Source organism: Oncorhynchus mykiss, chromosome 22, assembly GCF_057628025.1.
Source record: "Oncorhynchus mykiss isolate SJ-2025 chromosome 22, ASM5762802v1, whole genome shotgun sequence".
NCBI lineage: Eukaryota > Metazoa > Chordata > Actinopteri > Salmoniformes > Salmonidae > Oncorhynchus > Oncorhynchus mykiss.
Genome location: NC_143043.1, coordinates 57216089 through 57235744, shown reverse-complemented (window position 1 = coordinate 57235744; position 19656 = coordinate 57216089). Strand labels below are relative to the sequence as shown.

Sequence of the window (19656 nt, the reverse complement as noted above, 5' to 3'; positions counted from 1 at the left end):
AACGTTTGTTTGCGGACCGCCATTATATCATAGAAGAAGAAGTTACTCAATCTGCCAGCCAAATAGTGTAGGTAGAGCGTTATCAAACTGGTAACTAGAATTTGTCTTTATTCAACATCGACAAGACGTGGCATCATTTTGGTACGTGTTTAAAACAACAACACATCTGGAAATTAGCTAGCTACTATGGTCACACGTTGCCGTTGATTGATATGGCTAATGTTAGCTAGCGAACTAACTAGTAGCAACCACCATAGCTAGCACAGGGGTAGATAGTTAACTGTTTTACACGTGGTACGTTTACTCACGTAACGTTAGATAAGATTAAATCAAGTGGGTGTTTCAACATCAAATGTAAATATGACATAGTTTGCTAGATTATAGCCAATCTCTGAAATAGAAAACAGACTAAACTCCACTCCATGGTGGAGGAAGTCCCCCAACAGAGTGTAGCAGAAACAGGGGCATCATTTGAGAAAGGTGCAATTCTGTGTGTTCCTTAATGTGGGCACCCCTGCTTCTGCAGGAACCCCTCCTTAATGTGGACACTCCTGCTTCTGCAGGAACCCCTCCTTAATGTGGACACTCCTGCTTCTGCAGGAACCCCTCTTTAATGTGGACACTCCTGATTCTGCAGGAACCCCTCTTTAATGTGGACACTCCTGATTCTGCAGGAACCCCTCTTTAATGTGGACACTCCTGATTCTGCAGGAACCCCTCCTTAATGTGGACACTCCTGCTTCTGCAGGAACCCCTCTTTAATGTGGACACTCCTGATTCTGCAGGAACCCCTCCTTAATGTGGACACTCCTGATTCTGCAGGAACCCCTCTTTAATGTGGACACTCCTGATTCTGCAGGAACCCCTCCTTAATGTGGACACTCCTGCTTCTGCAGGAACCCCTCTTTAATGTGGACACTCCTGATTCTGCAGGAACCCCTCTTTAATGTGGACACCTGATTCTGCAGGAACCCCTCTTTAATGTGGACACTCCTGATTCTGCAGGAACCCCTCCTTAATGTGGACACTCCTGCTTCTGCAGGAACCCCTCTTTAATGTGGACACTCCTGATTCTGCAGGAACCCCTCTTTAATGTGGACACTCCTGATTCTGCAGGAACCCCTCTTTAATGTGGACACTCCTGATTCTGCAGGAACCCCTCCTTAATGTGGACACTCCTGCTTCTGCAGGAACCCCTCTTTAATGTGGACACTCCTGATTCTGCAGGAACCCCTCCTTAATGTGGACACTCCTGCTTCTGCAGGAACCCCTCCTTAATGTGGACACTCCTGATTCTGCAGGAACCCCTCCTTAATGTGGACACTCCTGATTCTGCAGGAACCCCTCCTTAATGTGGACACTCCTGATTCTGCAGGAACCCCTCCTTAATGTGGACACTCCTGCTTCTGCAGGAACCCCTCTTTAATGTGAACACTCCTGATTCTGCAGGAACCCCTCTTTAATGTGGACACTCCTGCTTCTGCAGTAACCCCTCTTTAGACTTCTATTGGTCCATTTTTTAAAAGTTGTACTGCAGAAATCGCTCCTCCATTTCCTGGTTGCTGAAACCCTAATAGTAAGCCTGTTTTACTTTCACCTTTATTTAACGAGTCAGTTTAGAACAAACTCATATTTACAATGACGGCCTACCAAACGGCCTCCTGCGGGGACGGGGGCTGGGAGTAAAAATATAGGACAAAACACACAATCACGACGAGAGAGACAACACTACGGGTGTAGGCCGTCATTCTAAATACGAATTTGTTCTTAACTTACTTGGTTGAGTACAACCAAGATGTGTTGTTTGGCTCTCTCAGTTGTGGTTTAACCTGTAAAAATGAAAAATAGTTAAATAAATAAAAAAATAGAGACCTAAGACAATAACATAGCATGGTAGCAGCACAACACAGGGCTCAAACAACAGCAATACATCACGCCTAATGTCAGTTTGTGTCAAAATAAGATTCTAGTGGAGAATCATGGTACCATCTAAACCGCTGTGAAATATATTTTACATCACCAATAATATTGTTGATGCAGGAACCACTGGGGACCTTGAGGGGGGTGAAGGTGTTCATGAAGGAACCACTGGGGACCTTGAGGGGGGTGAGGGTGTTCATGAAGGAACCACTGGGGACCTTGAGGGGGGTGAAGGTGTTCATGAAGGAACCACTGGGGACCTTGAGGGGGGTGAAGGTGTTCATGAAGGAACCACTGGGGACCTTGAGGGGGGTGAAGGTGTTCATGAAGGAACCACTGGGGACCTTGAGGGGGGTGAAAGGTGTTCATGAAGGAACCACTGGGGACCTTGAGGGGGGTGAAGGTGTTCATGAAGGAACCACTGGGGACCTTGGGGGGGGTGAAAGGTGTTCATGAAGGAACCACTGGGGACCTTGAGGGGGGTGAAGGTGTTCATGAAGGAACCACTGGGGACCTTGAGGGGGGTGAAGGTGTTCATGAAGGAACCACTGGGGACCTTGAGGGGGGTGAAGGTGTTCATGAAGGAACCACTGGGGACCTTGAGGGGGGTGAAGGTGTTCATGAAGGAACCACTGGGGACCTTGAGGGGGGTGAAGGTGTTCATGAAGGAACCACTGGGGACCTTGAGGGGGGTGAAGGTGTTCATGAAGGAACCAATGGGAATGCCCACATGCGGAAACGCCCTGAATTGCGGGCTGCAGTTGCACACTATTGCCTAATTTATTCATGTTGCATAGAAACGATTCTAAAATACTACTTTAACGAAGGGAATTTATAATGTTCATACGCATAGAAAGTGTGATTTATCAAACACTCCTACGAGCGTCGTACACACACTGGTAGGAGATAACCGTTGATAAATGCCAATTGTTCTCAAACTCTGTGCTCGCGTACAATCTTGGCTAGTTGCATTTTCGAAACTCTCCCAATTAACTATATGGTCAAAATCATACCTTTTTTAAAGTCTGTGGGGAACATACGCCATTCCATGAAATATCCTACACCAACGAAAAAACGATGCTAAAAAACCTTTTCCGAGAGTAAAAGGTTCTCGTGTCAGATTTGAGTACAACCAAGATGTGTTGTTTGGCTCTCAGTTGTGGTTTGACCTGTACACATAAAAACATAGCTAGAAAGAGAGGATCATTAGGACAATACAAGTTGCAATGGCAAATAACATTACATTTTCTCTACCTTTTTAATTTAACTAGACAAGTCCGTTTTAGAACATTTTCTTATTTACAATGACGGTCCACACCAGCCAAACCCAGATGATACTGGGCCAATTGTGCGCCGCCCTACGCGACTCCCAATCACGTCCGGTTGTGATACAGCCTGGATTCGAACAAGGGTGTCTATAGTGACGCCTCAAGCACTGAGATGCAGTGCCTTAGACCGCTGCGCCACTCGAATGAATGAATGAATGAACGAGTCGTGCGTCTTTTGCTCATAACAGTGCATTCGGAAAGTATTCAGGCCCCTTCAATTTTTCGCTGTTCTATGCTTGACAAGCAGTTCCCTTATCACTTGACCACTGTGCGTACGCATGGCTGTGCGTAACTTTACGTACACGCTCAAGCAAACGTTCAGAATTATAAATCTCGCTTTGTGTGGGAATGATCCCACGCATGACCAACTACATCGGTCAATATTTCAGTACCCATCCTTTGTAGTTAAGTGCCTTTCTTTTTCTGCTGAAATCCATACTTTTTTCAAATTAAAGTTAATCAGAAACAACTACTGTGTCCTTGTTGAGATTAAATTGGCACATGCGCCGAGTTGCCGTCTTAGAGCTATACAGCTATAAACAAACTGTTGGGAGAATGTATTAACGTTTACTGACAAAGTATGGAATTCAGCAAACAAAGGCACGCAACTACAGACAACAAACATAGGTACACGGTACGTGTTTCATCATTTAAAGCATGTACGTGTTGACCCTGTATTCGGAGCTAGATTCCACTACGCCTGGTCTCTGCTCCACTCTGGTGGAGTCACCAGACACTTCATTCACCATGGAGTTTAGTCCGCTATGATCTAGCTACTGTAGTAGTTACACGTTGATCTAGCTACTGTAGTAGTTACACGTTCATCTAGCTACTGTAGTAGTTACAGATTCTCACTCTCATATTGATGTTCTTCAGATGCTCCGGAGTCTACAATGACCGCAGGTCCAGAACACCGCTCCGTGTTTGAGTACTGTCTTCAAGACTCTGTTCTACAGGAGGTCCGAGAAGTTACCAGTGTTCATGAGCCTCCTGTACACACCAAGAATCCACCACACAGTCATGGTGGGTAGCTAGCCGTAAGCTATGTCTATGGCTGTTGTACATCCTGAAAGCAGTTATTTGTGCCCCGGTTGTTTATTTGTCATGTAAATAGTCATTAATATAAACTCAACATGTAAAGTGTTGGTCCCATATTTCATGAACTGAAATAAAATATCACAGAAATGTTCCATACGCACAAAAAGCTTATTTCTCTCAAATTTTGTGCCAAGATAATCCGTCCACCTGATAGGTTTATCATATTGTGAAGCTGATTCAACAGCATGATCATTACACAGATGCACCTTGTGCTGGGGACAATGAAAAGCCACTCTAAAATGTGCAGTTTTTCTCACAACACCACAGATGTCTCAAGTTTTGAGGTTGTGTGTAATTGGCATGCTGACTGCAGGAATGTCCACCAGAGTTGTTGCCAGAGAAGTTAATGTTAATTTCTCTACCATAAGCCGTCTCCAATGTTGTTTTTGAGAATTTGACAGTACATCCAACCGGCCTCACAACCGCAGACCAGGTGTAAACACGCCAGCCCCACAGACCACGTGTAACCACGCCAGCCCCACAGACCACGTGTAACCACGCCAGCCCAGGACCTCCACATCCGGCTTCTTCACCTGCGGGATCGTCTGTAACCAGCCACCTGGACAGTGGATGAAACAGTTTATTTCTGTCTGTAATAAATCCCTTTTGTTGAGAGAAACTCATTCTGATTGTCTGGTCCTGGCTCCCCAGTGGGTGGTCCTGGCTCCCCAGTGGGTGGTCCTGGCTCCCCAGTGGGTGGTCCTGGCTCCCCAGTGGGTGGGCCTGGCTCCCCAGTGGGTGGGCCTGGCTCCCCAGTGGCTGGGTCTGGCTCCCCAGTGGCTGGGTCTGGCTCCCCAGTGGGTGGTCCTGGCTCCCCAGTGGGTGGGCCTGGCTCCCCAGTGGGTGGGCCTGGCTCCCCAGTGGGTGGGCCTGGCTCCCCAGTGGGTGGGCCTGGCTCCCCAGTGGCTGGGTCTGGCTCCCCAGTGGCTGGGTCTGGCTCCCCAGTGGCTGGGCCTGGCTCCCCAGTGGCTGGGCCTGGCTCCCCAGTCATAGGAAATCCATAGATTAGGGTCTAATGAATTGATTTCAATTGACCGATTTCCTATGAACATTAACTCGGTAAATTCGTTTTAGTTCGGTATAGTTTATCTCCCATGTCACTCAAGTCCTGTATGTATGTCATCCTAACAGGAGTGACTGTGTGCCCCAAGGAGGATCTCCAGGATGATAAACAGCCAGAGAGCAGCCTGGGTAGAGATGTGTCTGACAGGATGGTGTGCTCGGCCTGCCAGTGCCCCTTCGACACCCGGGAGGAGCAGGTGAATAACTGACTGAGGGTTGGGATGGACTGACCAGAGACCATAAAGGAGAGATTCACCCATTTAGAATATTATATAGTTTTTTTTCGGCATCTTTGAGCCATGTTCTATCGATTCCCTGTTAGTGTTACGATACCAACATTTAACTAACGATACCAGGCCAAGTATCACCATACCAACGATACCAGGCCAAGTATCACCATTCCAACATTTAACTAACGATACCAGGCCAAGCATCACCATACCAACGATACGATACCAGGCCAAGTATCACCATTCCAACATTTAACTAACGATACCAGGCCATGTATCACCATTCCAACATTTAACTAACGATACCAGGCCAAGTATCACCATACCAACGATACGATACCAGGCCAAGTATCACCCTTCCAACATTTGACTAACGATACCAGGCCAAGTATCACCATACCAACGATACGATACCAGGCCAAGTATCACCATACCAACGATACGATACCAGGCCAAGTATCACCATACCAACGATACGATACCAGGCCAAGTATCTCCATGCCAACGATACGATACCAGGCCAAGTATCACCATTCCAACATTTTACTAACGATACCAGGCCAAGTATCACCATTCCAACATTTTACTAACGATACCAGGCCAAGTATCACCATACCTACGATACCAGGCCAAGTATCACCATACCAACGATACGATACCAGGCCAAGTATCACCATACCAACGATACGATACCAGGCCAAGTATCACCATACCAACGATACGATACCAGGCCAAGTATCACCATACCAACGATACGATACCAGGCCAAGTATCACCATACCAACATTTTACTAACGATACCAGGCCAAGTATCACCATTCCAACATTTTACTAACGATACCAGGCCAAGTATCACCATACCTACGATACCAGGCCAAGTATCACCATTCCAACATTTTACTAACGATACCAGGCCAAGTATCACCATACCTACGATACCAGGCCAAGTATCACCATACCTACGATACGATACCAGGCCAAGTATCACTATACCTACGATACGATACCAGGCCAAGTATCACCATTCCAACATTTTACTAACGATACCAGGCCAAGTATCACCATTCCAACATTTTACTAACGATACCAGGCCAAGTATCACCATACCTACGATACCAGGCCAAGTATCACCATTCCAACATTTTACTAACGATACCAGGCCAAGTATCACCATTCCAACATTTTACTAACGATACCAGGCCAAGTATCACCATACCTACGATACCAGGCCAAGTATCACCATACCAACGATACGATACCAGGCCAAGTATCACTATACCTACGATACGATACCAGGCCAAGTATCACCATTCCAACATTTTACTAACGATACCAGGCCATGTATCACCATTCCAACATTTTACTAACGATACCAGGCCAAGTATCACCATACCAACGATACGATACCAGGCCAAGTATCACCATACCAACGATACGATACCAGGCCAAGTATCACCATACCAACGATACGATACCAGGCCAAGTATCACCATACCAACGATACGATACCAGGCCAAGTATCACCATACCAACGATACCAGGCCAAGTATCTCCATGCCAACGATACGATACCAGGCCAAGTATCACCCTTGCAACATTTTACTAACGATACCAGGCCAAGTATCACCATTCCAACATTTTACTAACGATACCAGGCCAAGTATCACCATACCAACGATACGATACCAGGCCAAGTATCTCCATGCCAACGATACGATACCAGGCCAAGTATCACCCTTGCAACATTTTACTAACGATACCAGGCCAAGTATCACCATTCCAACATTTTACTAACGATACCAATGCATGACATCCGCCGCAACATAACTGAGTGCTTATGGGTAATGGCTTATGGGTAATGTGAACGAGGGTTGGAAGGGGATGCGGCTGGCTTATTTACAGCTGGTACACGTGATATGAGCATGGAAGTGAAGTCCATATCATTGGACCAACGCATATAAGAGACTGAATTTATAATCACAACTGACTTCATAAACATTGTATAACAGGCACCAACCATCAGGTTCTTTAGATCGGTATGGCAGAAAAAGTCTGTAGTATCATATGAAACGGTACTACGGTTTTCAAAACTGTTTGTATCATGATGTTTTGGTACCATGATATTACCGTGATACCGGTGTGTATATATCTTGTAACACTAATTCCCGGTGTCATTTATCTTGTGCTATTGTTGTTCACGTTGGTCATAAATAATAATAATGGCTGATTGATGTGTTTTGGCATCATAGGCCACGTAATACCAGCTGTATTTCTGCCCAATGTGAACAGTAATATTGCAACAAACACGTGAAAACATGAAATGACACCGGGAATCGACAGAACATTGCTTGGGGATGCCCAAAACGATAACGTTAAAAATGGGTGAATCTTTCCTTTTTTTTAAAGGGATACATCAGAATTTTGATGATGAGGCCCGTTATCTACTGACCCAGAGTCAGATGGTCTCCGTTATCTACTGACCCAGAGTCAGATGGTCTCCGTTATCTACTGACCCAGAGTCAGATGGTCTCCGTTATCTACTGACCCAGAGTCAGATGGTCTCCGTTATCTACTGACCCAGAGTCAGATGGTCTCCGTTATCTACTGACCCAGAGTCAGATGGTCTCCGTTATCTACTGACCCAGAGTCAGATGGTCTCCGTTATCTACTGACCCAGAGTCAGATGGTCTCCGTTATCTACTGACCCAGAGTCAGATGGTCTCCGTTATCTACTGACCCAGAGTCAGATGGTCTCCGTTATCTACTGACCCAGAGTCAGATGGACTCCGTTATCTACTGACCCAGAGTCAGATGGACTCCGTTATCTACTGATAACATCAATATCTCAGAATTGAGAATGTGGTACTAGTCAGTCAGTGCGGTACTAGTCAGTCAGTGTGTTACTAGTCAGTCAGTGTGTTACTAGTCAGTCAGTGTGGTACTAGTCAGTCAGTGTGGGACTAGTCAGTATGGTACTAGTCAGTGTGTTACTAGTCAGTCAGTGTGGGACTAGTCAGTCAGTGTGGGACTAGTCAGTCTGGTACTAGTGAGTGTGGTACTAGTCAGTGGTTTAGATGTGGAGTGTAATTTTTACTTTCAGATGGAGCACTACAAGTTGGACTGGCACCGTTTTAACCTGAGGCAGAGACCATCTGGTAAAACACCAGCCACAGTGGAGGAGTTTGAGAGGAAGACCGGTGGAGGTGAGTCACCACGCATCTAATCTGGGCACTCAGAACCAAATCAGCAACTCTATGTTAAGGTTAAGGTTGTCATGGGAGATGGCCAGACATAACTACCTCATCAAGGTAAAGAGTGGCTACTTTGAAGAATATAAAATATATTTTGATTTGTTTGACACTTTTTTGGTTACTACATGATTCCATATGTGTTATTTCATAGTTTTGATGTCTTCACTATTATTGTTTTTATAATTATTATTACTATTAATAGGTTGGCCACCGACCGTAGGCCCCCGATAGGTTGGCCACCGTAGGCCCCCGATAGGTTGGCCACCGACCGTAGGCCCCCGATAGGTTGGCCACCGACCGTAGGCCCCCGATAGGTTGGCCACCGTAGGCCCCCGATAGGTTGGCCACCGTAGGCCCCCGATAGGTTGGCCACCGACCGTAGGCCCCCGATAGGTTGGCCACCGACCGTAGGCCCCCGATAGGTTGGCCACCGACCGTAGGCCCCCGATAGGTTGGCCACCGGCCGTAGGCCCGAACAGATATAAAGGCTACCGGTACTAATGCTTCATGAAAGGAGTGTATATATTTGGCCAGGCGACGTGAGTTTATACACTTACAGAATGGAGGTTTTACTCCGCTGGTCTGGGGAAGAAATGACGAGTCAAGAACAAGTAGAAATGTATCTGACGCGTGACACCAAGGCAACACCGAGACAGTCAATATGTGGTCTGGAGACCGGACTCCCTACAACACTGGTGCTAGCTACGGGAATTGACCCACTACGACTTGGTGCGTCTGTGTAATCTCGCTGAGTCTACCTTTAAACCTAACGTGACCTGACCCATCACCTTATGCATTATTACTGAAACTAAATTGAATTTCAAATTAAAAATCTTAACTTAGTTTTTGCTAGACAGGTATCAAATCAGTATCAACAATGGAATAGAATGAAGAAAGACGAGGGCTGTGTCTAATGGTAACCTATTCCCTCTATAGTGCACTACTTTCAACCATAAGTGCTGGTCAAAAGCAGTGCACTATATAGGGTGCAACCCTTGTCTCTTCTTCATTCTACTCCATCTGTACAAATGAATTTGTTCTGTCCACAGGAGACATGTCTAGCATCTCAGGTTCTGACTCGGAGGACGAGGAACCAGACGACAGTGACTGGGTTGTGGAGAACACCGAGGCTGCTCCTCTACAGAAGGACGACGGTGTTCTAGAAGCGGAATCCTTCGGTCGCCTCTCCAACCGGGTCGTGTTCCAGAACTCTCAGGGGCAGTACCTGGCTGTCTACCGCTGTGTTCTGCAGAGCAAGGTGAGACTCGGACGGACAAAACAATCAGCCTCCCTTGAGAAATGAATGAAGAATGGGTTGTGTGTTATATGATTGAGTTACAGTGCTGTGAAAAAGTATTTGTCATTTGATCTACGTTTACATATTTTTGATACTGAATTATCAAACCTTCATCCAAAACCTAATAATAGATCAAGTGAACCTTAGTGGACAAATAGCACAACAATTATGTACTTATTTCATAAACAAAGTTATGCAACACCCAATGCCCTTGTGTGAAAAGTAATTGCCCCCTTTCACTCATTAACTGGTTGTGCCACATTTAGCTGCAACGACTCCAACCCACCACTTCCTGTGGACTTGTTGATCAGTCTCTCACGTCGCTGTGGAGGAAGTCTGGTCCACTCTAACATGCAGAACTGCTATAACTCAACAACATTTGTGGGTTTTCAAGGATGAACTGCTCGTTTCAAGTCCTGCCACAACATCTCAGTTGGGATTAGATCTAGACTTTGACTAGGCCATTCCAAAACTTCACATTTGTTGCTTTTTAACCATTTTTATGTAGACTTGATTTTGGGTTTGGGGTCATTGTCTTGCTGCATGACCCAGCTGCTCTTCAGCTCACTGTGGAATGCAGTGCTTTTCTCCAGACATAATGGGACCCATGTCTTCCAAAAGGTTTACTCCAGTTTGGCCAAAAAGCACCTGGATGATCATCAAGACTCTTGGCGTTATGGACGACACATTATTTAATCCACTCTGTATTTCAGTCTGCCATAGAGGAAGACCGTAAGATGGCACCGACAGACATGACAGCTCTGCTTGTAGCTCCTAATACCCTGACTACATCGCTCGCGTTGCAAAATACATTTAGGAATCTGTTATTCAATTATTGCACCCACACTGTTTGTGCGTGTCAACGAGCGTCTGCGTTGCCACGGGCTAAAATAGAAGTCTGACGCAGATTTCTGACCCAGATCACGCTGCAAGTCCTGCCTCTCCCATCTCCTCATTGGTTTATAGAAGCAGGTACCCACGTGCCATCTCCTCATTGGTTATACCCAGGTGGGTGATTGAAAGACGAAATGTTTTGCTGGTCGTCGTGGTAATACTATGAAAGTTTAGATGCCGATCACCATGTAAGTACAAAGATGAAAAAGCCTGGAAGGAGGAGAGATGACTAGAAACGATTCGGTTGGCCATTTTATGTGTGGATTAATTAGTGGAGTAGAGGACCTTGTGCATTTCGGGTAAAATAACAACTCGATGTTTATATCCCAGGACACATTTGCTAGCAACAGCAAGCTAGCTAAATAGGACAAATTAGCTAGCAACAGCAAGCTAGGTAAATAGGACAAATTAGCTAGCAAGTGCAAGCTAACTAGCTAAATTGCCATAAATGTTTAATGCTTTTCGACCTGTCCCCAAATTAATATAATTGGTTCAGAGTTTGTTTTGATATTTTAACCTGCATAAATAAATGTATGCACGATGGCGGTTTGGGTTCCGTGTCAGACATGACAGCTCTGCTTGTAGCTCCTCAGACATGACAGCTCTGCTTGTAGCTCCTCAGATATGACAGCTCTGCTTGTAGCTCCTCAGACATGACAGCTCTGCTTGTAGCTCCTCAGACATGACAGCTCTGCTTGTAGCTCCTCAGACATGAAAGCTCTGCTTGTAGCTCCTCAGACATGAAAGCTCTGCTTGTAGCTCCTCAGACATGACAGCTCTGCTTGTAGCTCCTCAGACATGACAGCTCTGCTTGTAGCTCCTCAGACATGACAGCTCTGCTTGTAGCTCCTCAGACATGACAGCTCTGCTTGTAGCTCCTCAGACATGACAGCTCTGCTTGTAGCTCCTCAGACATGACAGCTCTGCTTGTAGCTCCTCAGACATGACAGCTCTGCTTGTAGCTCCTCAGACATGACAGCTCTGCTTGTAGCTCCTCAGACATGACAGCTCTGCTTGTAGCTCCTCAGACATGACAGCTCTGCTTGTAGCTCCTAAGACATGACAGCTCTGCTTGTAGCTCCTCAGACATGACAGACGTAACAGCTCTGCTTGTAGCTCCTCAGACATGACAGCTCTGCTTGTAGCTCCTCAGACATGACAGCTCTGCTTGTAGCTCCTCAGACATGACAGCTCTGCTTGTAGCTCCTCAGACATGACAGCTCTGCTTGTAGCTCCTCAGACATGACAGCTCTGCTTGTAGCTCCTCAGACATGACAGCTCTGCTTGTAGCTCCTAAGACATGACAGCTCTGCTTGTAGCTCCTCAGACATGACAGCTCTGCTTGTAGCTCCTCAGACATGACAGCTCTGCTTGTAGCTCCTAAGACATGACAGCTCTGCTTGTAGCTCCTCAGACATGACAGACATGACAGCTCTGCTTGTAGCTCCTCAGACATGACAGCTCTGCTTGTAGCTCCTAAGACATGACAGCTCTGCTTGTAGCTCCTAAGACATGACAGACATGACAGCTCTGCTTGTAGCTCCTAAGACATGACAGCTCTGCTTGTAGCTCCTAAGACATGACAGACATGACAGCTCTGCTTGTAGCTCCTAAGACATGACAGACATGAGACATGACAGCTCTGCTTGTAGCTCCTAAGACATGACAGACATGACAGACATGACAGCTCTGCTTGTAGCTCCTAAGACATGACAGACATGACAGCTCTGCTTGTAGCTCCTAAGACATGACAGACATGACAGACATGACAGCTCTGCTTGTAGCTCCTAAGACATGACAGACATGACAGACATGACAGCTCTGCTTGTAGCTCCTAAGACATGACAGACATGACAGACATGACAGCTCTGCTTGTAGCTCCTAAGACATGACAGACATGACAGCTCTGCTTGTAGCTCCTAAGACATGACAGACATGACAGCTCTGCTTGTAGCTCCTAAGACATGACAGACATGACAGACATGACAGCTCTGCTTGTAGCTCCTAAGACATGACAGACATGACAGACATGACAGCTCTGCTTGTAGCTCCTAAGACATGACAGCTCTGCTTGTAGCTCCTCAGACATGACAGCTCTGCTTGTAGCTCCTCAGACATGACAGCTCTGCTTGTAGCTCCTCAGACATGACAGACATGACAGCTCTGCTTGTAGCTCCTCAGACATGACAGCTCTGCTTGTAGCTCCTCAGACATGACAGCTCTGCTTGTAGCTCCTAAGACATGACAGCTCTGCTTGTAGCTCCTCAGACATGACAGACATGACAGCTCTGCTTGTAGCTCCTCAGACATGACAGCTCTGCTTGTAGCTCCTCAGACATGACAGCTCTGCTTGTAGCTCCTCAGACATGACAGCTCTGCTTGTAGCTCCTCAGACATGACAGCTCTGCTTGTAGCTCCTCAGACATGACAGCTCTGCTTCTAGCTCCTCAGACATGACAGCTCTGCTTGTAGCTCCTCAGACATGACAGCTCTGCTTGTAGCTCCTAAGACATGACAGCTCTGCTTGTAGCTCCTCAGACATGACAGCTCTGCTTGTAGCTCCTCAGACATGACAGCTCTGCTTGTAGCTCCTCAGACATGACAGCTCTGCTTGTAGCTCCTAAGACATGACAGCTCTGCTTGTAGCTCCTCAGACATGACAGCTCTGCTTGTAGCTCCTCAGACATGACAGCTCTGCTTGTAGCTCCTCAGACATGACAGCTCTGCTTGTAGCTCCTAAGACATGACAGCTCTGCTTGTAGCTCCTCAGACATGACAGCTCTGCTTGTAGCTCCTCAGACATGACAGCTCTGCTTGTAGCTCCTAAACAACAGTATTACGTATTTTCGTGTTATTTCTTTGTTAGATACTACTACACTGATGGAGCTTGGAACACAAGCAGTTCACTATAACATCTGCTAAATATGTGAATGTAACCAATATGATTTGATTTGACATGGTGTGGCATCGCTACAGTCTCGTTAACAAGACTATATGCATTTCAGTCTGCCATAGAGGAAGACCTGGTGGCCTCTCTACAAAGTCTCAGTAACAAGACTATGTGGGTCATTCTGATGGCAGGTGGTGGACACTTCGCTGGAGCCGTGTTTCAAGGGTCAGTGATGAGAAGCCTGGCTTCATATTCTCTATGGCTATAGTGGTCTCAAATGGTACTATATTCTCTAAATGGTTCTCTGTAGGGCTCTGGTCAAATTGTGCAGTGGGTCCCTGGGTTCAGGTATAAAGTAGTGTCCTGTGTAGGGAATAGTGTCCTGGGTTCAGGTATAAAGTAGTGTCCTGTGTAGGGAATAGGGTCCTGGGTAGGTAGGGGGGTAGTGCCCTAGGTAGGGAATAGGGTCCTGGGTTCAGGTATAAAGTAGTGTCCTGTGTAGGGAATAGTGTCCTGGGTTCAGGTATAAAGTAGTGTCCTGTGTAGGGAATAGTGCCCTGGGTAGGTAGGGGGGTAGTGCTCTGGGTAGGTAGGGGGGTAGTGCCCTGGGTAGGTAGGGGGGTAGTGCCATGGGTAGGTAGGGGGGTAGTGCCATGGGTAGGTAGGGGGGTAGTGCCCTGGGTAGGTAGGGCACTACATTGCAAATGTATAAAAAAACAACATTTATCACATTTACGTGATAAATGTTTACACAAATCACATTTACATAAGTATTCAGACCCCCAAATGAATTTACCGCAAATGGACTCGAGTCAAGTTGGAGAAACATCTCAAGGATGTTCAATGGGACTCGAAATTGAGCTCAGGTGCATCCGGTTTCCATTGATCATCCTTGAGATGTTTCTACATCTTGATTGGAGTCCACCTGGTGGTAAATTCAATTGATTGGACATGATTTGGAAAGACACACACCTGTCTATATAAGGTCCCACAGTTGACAGTTCATGTCAGAGCAAAAACCAAGACATGAGGTCAAAGGAATTGTCCGTAGAGTTCAGAGACAGGATTGTGTCGAGGCACAGATCTGGGGAAGGGGACCAAAACATTTCTGCAGCATATTGTGTGTAGATTGGTCAGGGGGGGGAAAAAACATTGAATCAAATTTAGAATAAGGTTGTAACAAAATGTGGCAAAAGGTCAAGGGGTCTTTCTGAATGCTCTGTAGGTCTTCCTCTCAGTACTAAAAGATGATTCACCCCCCCCCCCCCATCTCTGCTGTTCCAGGAGAGAGGTGTTGCAGCACAAGACGTTCCATCGGTACACTGTGAGAGCCAAGCGGGGGACAGCCCAGGGTCTGAGAGATGCTAAGAACAGCAGTCATGCTCCTAAATCAGCCGGAGCTGCCCTGAGGCGATACAACGAATCTGCACTCGTCAAGGCAACACAACTACTCTTATTATTTTGATGTGTCTGGACTAACCCGGAAAACACATTTTGGTTTCCCTCTGATTAGCCAGAACTACAATAAGTTAAAGTATGATCTTCTCTTGCACACACATGAATGTAATGTTCTGTTTGACCACACAGTGGCGCTATTTCACAGGCCACACCCTTTGTGTGATGATAATCTGACCTGATGGTGGCACATTGCTCCCCTTTGAAGGACCAGAGGAAGTTGCAGCCACTATTTCCACGTATTGTCCAACAGAGGACGTTTAGGTTCTACCTCCGAACAATGACGAAGGTTTCCATGGTAATATCTGGGGCGGCAGGGTAGCCTAGTGGTTAGAGCGTTGGACTAGTAACCGAAAGGTTGCTAGATCAAATCCCCAAGCTGACAAGATGAAAATCTGTCGTTCTGCTCCTGAACAGGCAGTTAACCCACTGTTCCTAGACCAGTTAACCCACTGTTCCTAGGCCGTCATTGAAAATAAGAATTTGTTCTTAACTGACTTGCTTAGCTAAATAAAAGTTACTTTTTTTTATATATATCGCAGTACAAAAACATTATGATACCAACCGTTCAGAAAGCCGATCTAAAGAACCTGGTGTTATAAAATGTTTATCAAGTCAGTTTTATTTATGAATTAAATTTAAGCAACAGCAACTAGTCTCTTATATGCACAGGTCCATTTCCTTTTCAAATCAAATACATTTTTGTCACGTGCCAAATACAACAGGTGTAGTATTATAGTGAAATAGTTGGCCTGGTATCGTTAGTAAAATGTTGGAATGGTGATACTTGGCCTGGTATTGTATCGTTGGCATGGTGATACTTGGCCTGGTATCGTATCGTTGGCATGGTGATACTTGGCCTGGTATTGTTAGTAAAATGTTGGAAGGGTGATACTTGGCCTGGTATCGTTAGTAAAATGTTGGAATGGTGATACTTGGCCTGGTATCATATCGTTGGCATGGTGATACTTGGCCTGGTATCGTATCGTTGGCATGGTGATACTTGGCCTGGTATTGTTAGTAAAATGTTGGAAGGGTGATACTTGGCCTGGTATCGTTAGTTAAATATTGGAATGGTGATACTTGGCCTGGTATCGTATCGTTAGTTAAATATTGGAATGGTGATACTTGGCCTGGTATCATATCGTTGGCATGGTGATACTTGGCCTGGTATCATATCGTTGGCATGGTGATACTTGGCCTGGTATTGTTAGTAAAATGTTGGAATGGTGATACTTGGCCTGGTATCATATCGTTGGCATGGTGATACTTGGCCTGGTATCGTATCGTTGGCATGGTGATACTTGGCCTGGTATTGTTAGTAAAATGTTGGAAGGGTGATACTTGGCCTGGTATCGTTAGTTAAATATTGGAATGGTGATACTTGGCCTGGTATCGTATCGTTAGTTAAATATTGGAATGTGATACTTGGCCTGGTATCATATCGTTGGCATGGTGATACTTGGCCTGGTATCATATCGTTGGCATGGTGATACTTGGCCTGGTATCGTTAGTAAAATGTTGGAATGGTGATACTTGGCCTGGTATCGTTAGTTAAATATTGGAATGGTGATACTTGGCCTGGTATCGTATCGTTAGTTAAATATTGGAATGGTGATACTTGGCCTGGTATCGTTAGTAAAATGTTGGAATGGTGATACTTGGCCTGGTATCGTATCGTTTGTAAAATTTTGGAATGGTGATACTTGGCCTGGTATCGTTAGTAAAATGTTGGAATGGTGATACTTGGCCTGGTATCGTTAGTAAAATGTTGGAAGGGTGATACTTGGCCTGGTATCGTATCGTTGGCATGGTGATACTTGGCCTGGTATCGCATCGTTGGCATGGTATTACTTGGCCTAGTATCGTTAGTAAAATGTTGGAATGGTGATACTTGGCCTAGTATCGTTAGTTAAATGTTGGAATGGTGATACTTGGCCTGGTATCGTTAGTAAAATGTTGGAATGGTGATACTTGGCCTGGTATCGTTAGTTAAATATTGGAATGGTGATACTTGGCCTGGTATCGTATCATTAGTAAAATGTTGGAATGGTGATACTTGGCCTGGTGTCGTTAGTAAAATGTTGGAATGGTGATTCTTGGTCTGGTATCGTTAGTCTGTTGGAATGGTGATACTTGGCCTGGTATCGTATCGTTGGCATGGTGATACTTGGCCTGGTATCGCATCGTTGGCATGGTATTACTTGGCCTGGTATCGTTAGTAAAATGTTGGAATGGTGATACTTGGCCTGGTATCGTTAGTTAAATATTGGAATGGTGATACTTGGCCTGGTATCGTATCATTAGTAAAATGTTGGAATGGTGATACTTGGCCTGGTGTCGTTAGTAAAATGTTGGAATGGTGATTCTTGGTCTGGTATCGTTAGTCTGTTGGAATGGTGATACTTGGCCTGGTATCGTATCGTTAATAGAATGGTGATACTTGGCCTGGTATTGTTAGTTAAATGTTGGAATGGTGATACTTGGCCTGGTATCGTATCGTTAGTAAAATGTTGGAATGGTGATACTTGGCCTGGTATCGTATCGTTAGTAAAATATTGGAATGGTGATACATGGCCTGGTATCGTTAGTAAAATGTTGGAATGGTGATACTTGGCCTGGTATCGTTAGTAAAATGTTGGAATGGTGATACTTGGCCTGATATCGTTAGTAAAATATTGGAATGGTGATACTTGGCCTGGTATCGTTAGTAAAATGTTGGAATGGTGATACTTGGCCTGGTATCGTATCGTTGACATGGTGATACTTGGCCTGGTATCGTATCGTTGGCATGGTGATACTTGGCCTGGTATCGTATCGTTGGCATGGTGATACTTGGCCTGGTATCGTATCGTTGGCATGGTGATACTTGGCCTGGTATCGTATCGTTGGAATGGTGATACTTGGCCTGGTATCGTATCGTTGGCATGGTGATACTTGGCCTGGTATCGTATCGTTGGCATGGTGATACTTGGCCTGGTATCCTTAGTAAAATATTGGAATGGTGATACTTGGCCTGGTATTGTTAGTAAAATGTTGGAATGGTGATACTTGGCCTGGTATCGTATCGTTAGTTAAATGTTGGAATGGTGATACTTGGCCTGGTATCGTTAATGAAATGTTGGAATGGTGATACTTGGCCTGGTATCATTAGTTAAATGTTGGAATGGTGATACTTGGCCTGGTATCGTTAGTAAAATGTTGGAATGGTGATACTTGGCCTGGTATCGTTAGTAAAATGTTGGAATGGTGATACATGGCCTGTTATCGTTAGTAAAATGTTGGAATGGTGATACTTGGCCTGTTATCGTTAGTAAAATGTTGGAATGGTGATACTTGGCCTGGTACCGTTAGTAAAATGTTGGAATGGTGATACTTGGCCTGGTATCGTTAGTAAAATGTTGGAATGGTGATACTTGGCTTGGTATCGTATCGTTAGTTAAATGTTGGAATGGTGATACTTGGCCTGGTATCATTAGTTAAATGTTGGAATGGTGATACTTGGCCTGGTATCGTTAGTAAAATGTTGTAATGGTGATACTTGGCCTAGTATCGTTAGTAAAATGTTGGAATGGTGATACTTGGTCTGTCATCGTTAGTAAAATGTTGGAATGGTGATACTTGGCCTGTTATCGTTAGTAAAATGTTGGAATGGTGATACTTGGCCTGGTATCGTTAGTAAAATGTTGGAATGGTGATACTTGGCCTGGTATCGTTAGTAAAATGTTGGAATGGTGATACTTGGCCTGGTATCGTTAGTAAAATGTTGGAATGGCTATACTTGGCCTGGTATCGTTAGTAAAATGTTGGAATGGTGATACTTGGCCTGGTATCGTTAGTAAAATGTTGAAATGGTGATACTTGGCCTGGTATCGTTAATAAAATGTTGGAATGGTGATACTTGGCCTGGTATCGTATCGTTAGTTAAATGTTGGAATGGTGGTACTTGGCCTGGTATCGTTAATAAAATGTTGGAATGGTGATACTTGGCCTGGTATCGTTAATAAAATGTTGGAATGGTGATACTTGGCCTGGTATCGTTAATAAAATGTTGGAATGGTGATACTTGGCCTGGTATCGTTAATAAAATGTTGGAATGGTGATACTTGGCCTGGTATCGTATCGTTGGCATGGTGATACTTGGCCTGGTATCGTATCGTTGGAAAGGTGATACTTGGCCTGGTATCGTATCGTTGGCATGGTGATACTTGGCCTGGTATCGTATCGTTGG

The 19656-nt window shown here is 45.2% G+C and overlaps 1 protein-coding gene across 4 annotated transcripts in view; it reads left to right on the top strand.

The window, feature by feature from the left end:
* The window catches only part of ankzf1 (ankyrin repeat and zinc finger peptidyl tRNA hydrolase 1), a 43770-nt gene continuing 24114 nt past the window's right edge, over positions 1-19656 (top strand). Inside the window, exons 1-8 of one of the 4 annotated variants that reach the window (XM_090216357.1) lie at positions 33-141; positions 934-1576; positions 4125-4271; positions 5478-5605; positions 8739-8841; positions 9939-10147; positions 14086-14195; positions 15255-15408. In XM_090216357.1, coding sequence (XP_090072483.1) covers positions 4142-4271; positions 5478-5605; positions 8739-8841; positions 9939-10147; positions 14086-14195; positions 15255-15408 — 834 coding nt within the window. In that variant the 5' untranslated portion in view covers positions 33-141; positions 934-1576; positions 4125-4141. Of the gene's footprint in view, positions 142-933; positions 1577-4124; positions 4272-4759; positions 4939-5477; positions 5606-8738; positions 8842-9938; positions 10148-14085; positions 14196-15254; positions 15409-19656 lie in introns of those variants that run through there. The other 3 variants (XM_090216356.1, XM_090216359.1, XM_090216358.1) reach the window with 3 other exon arrangements.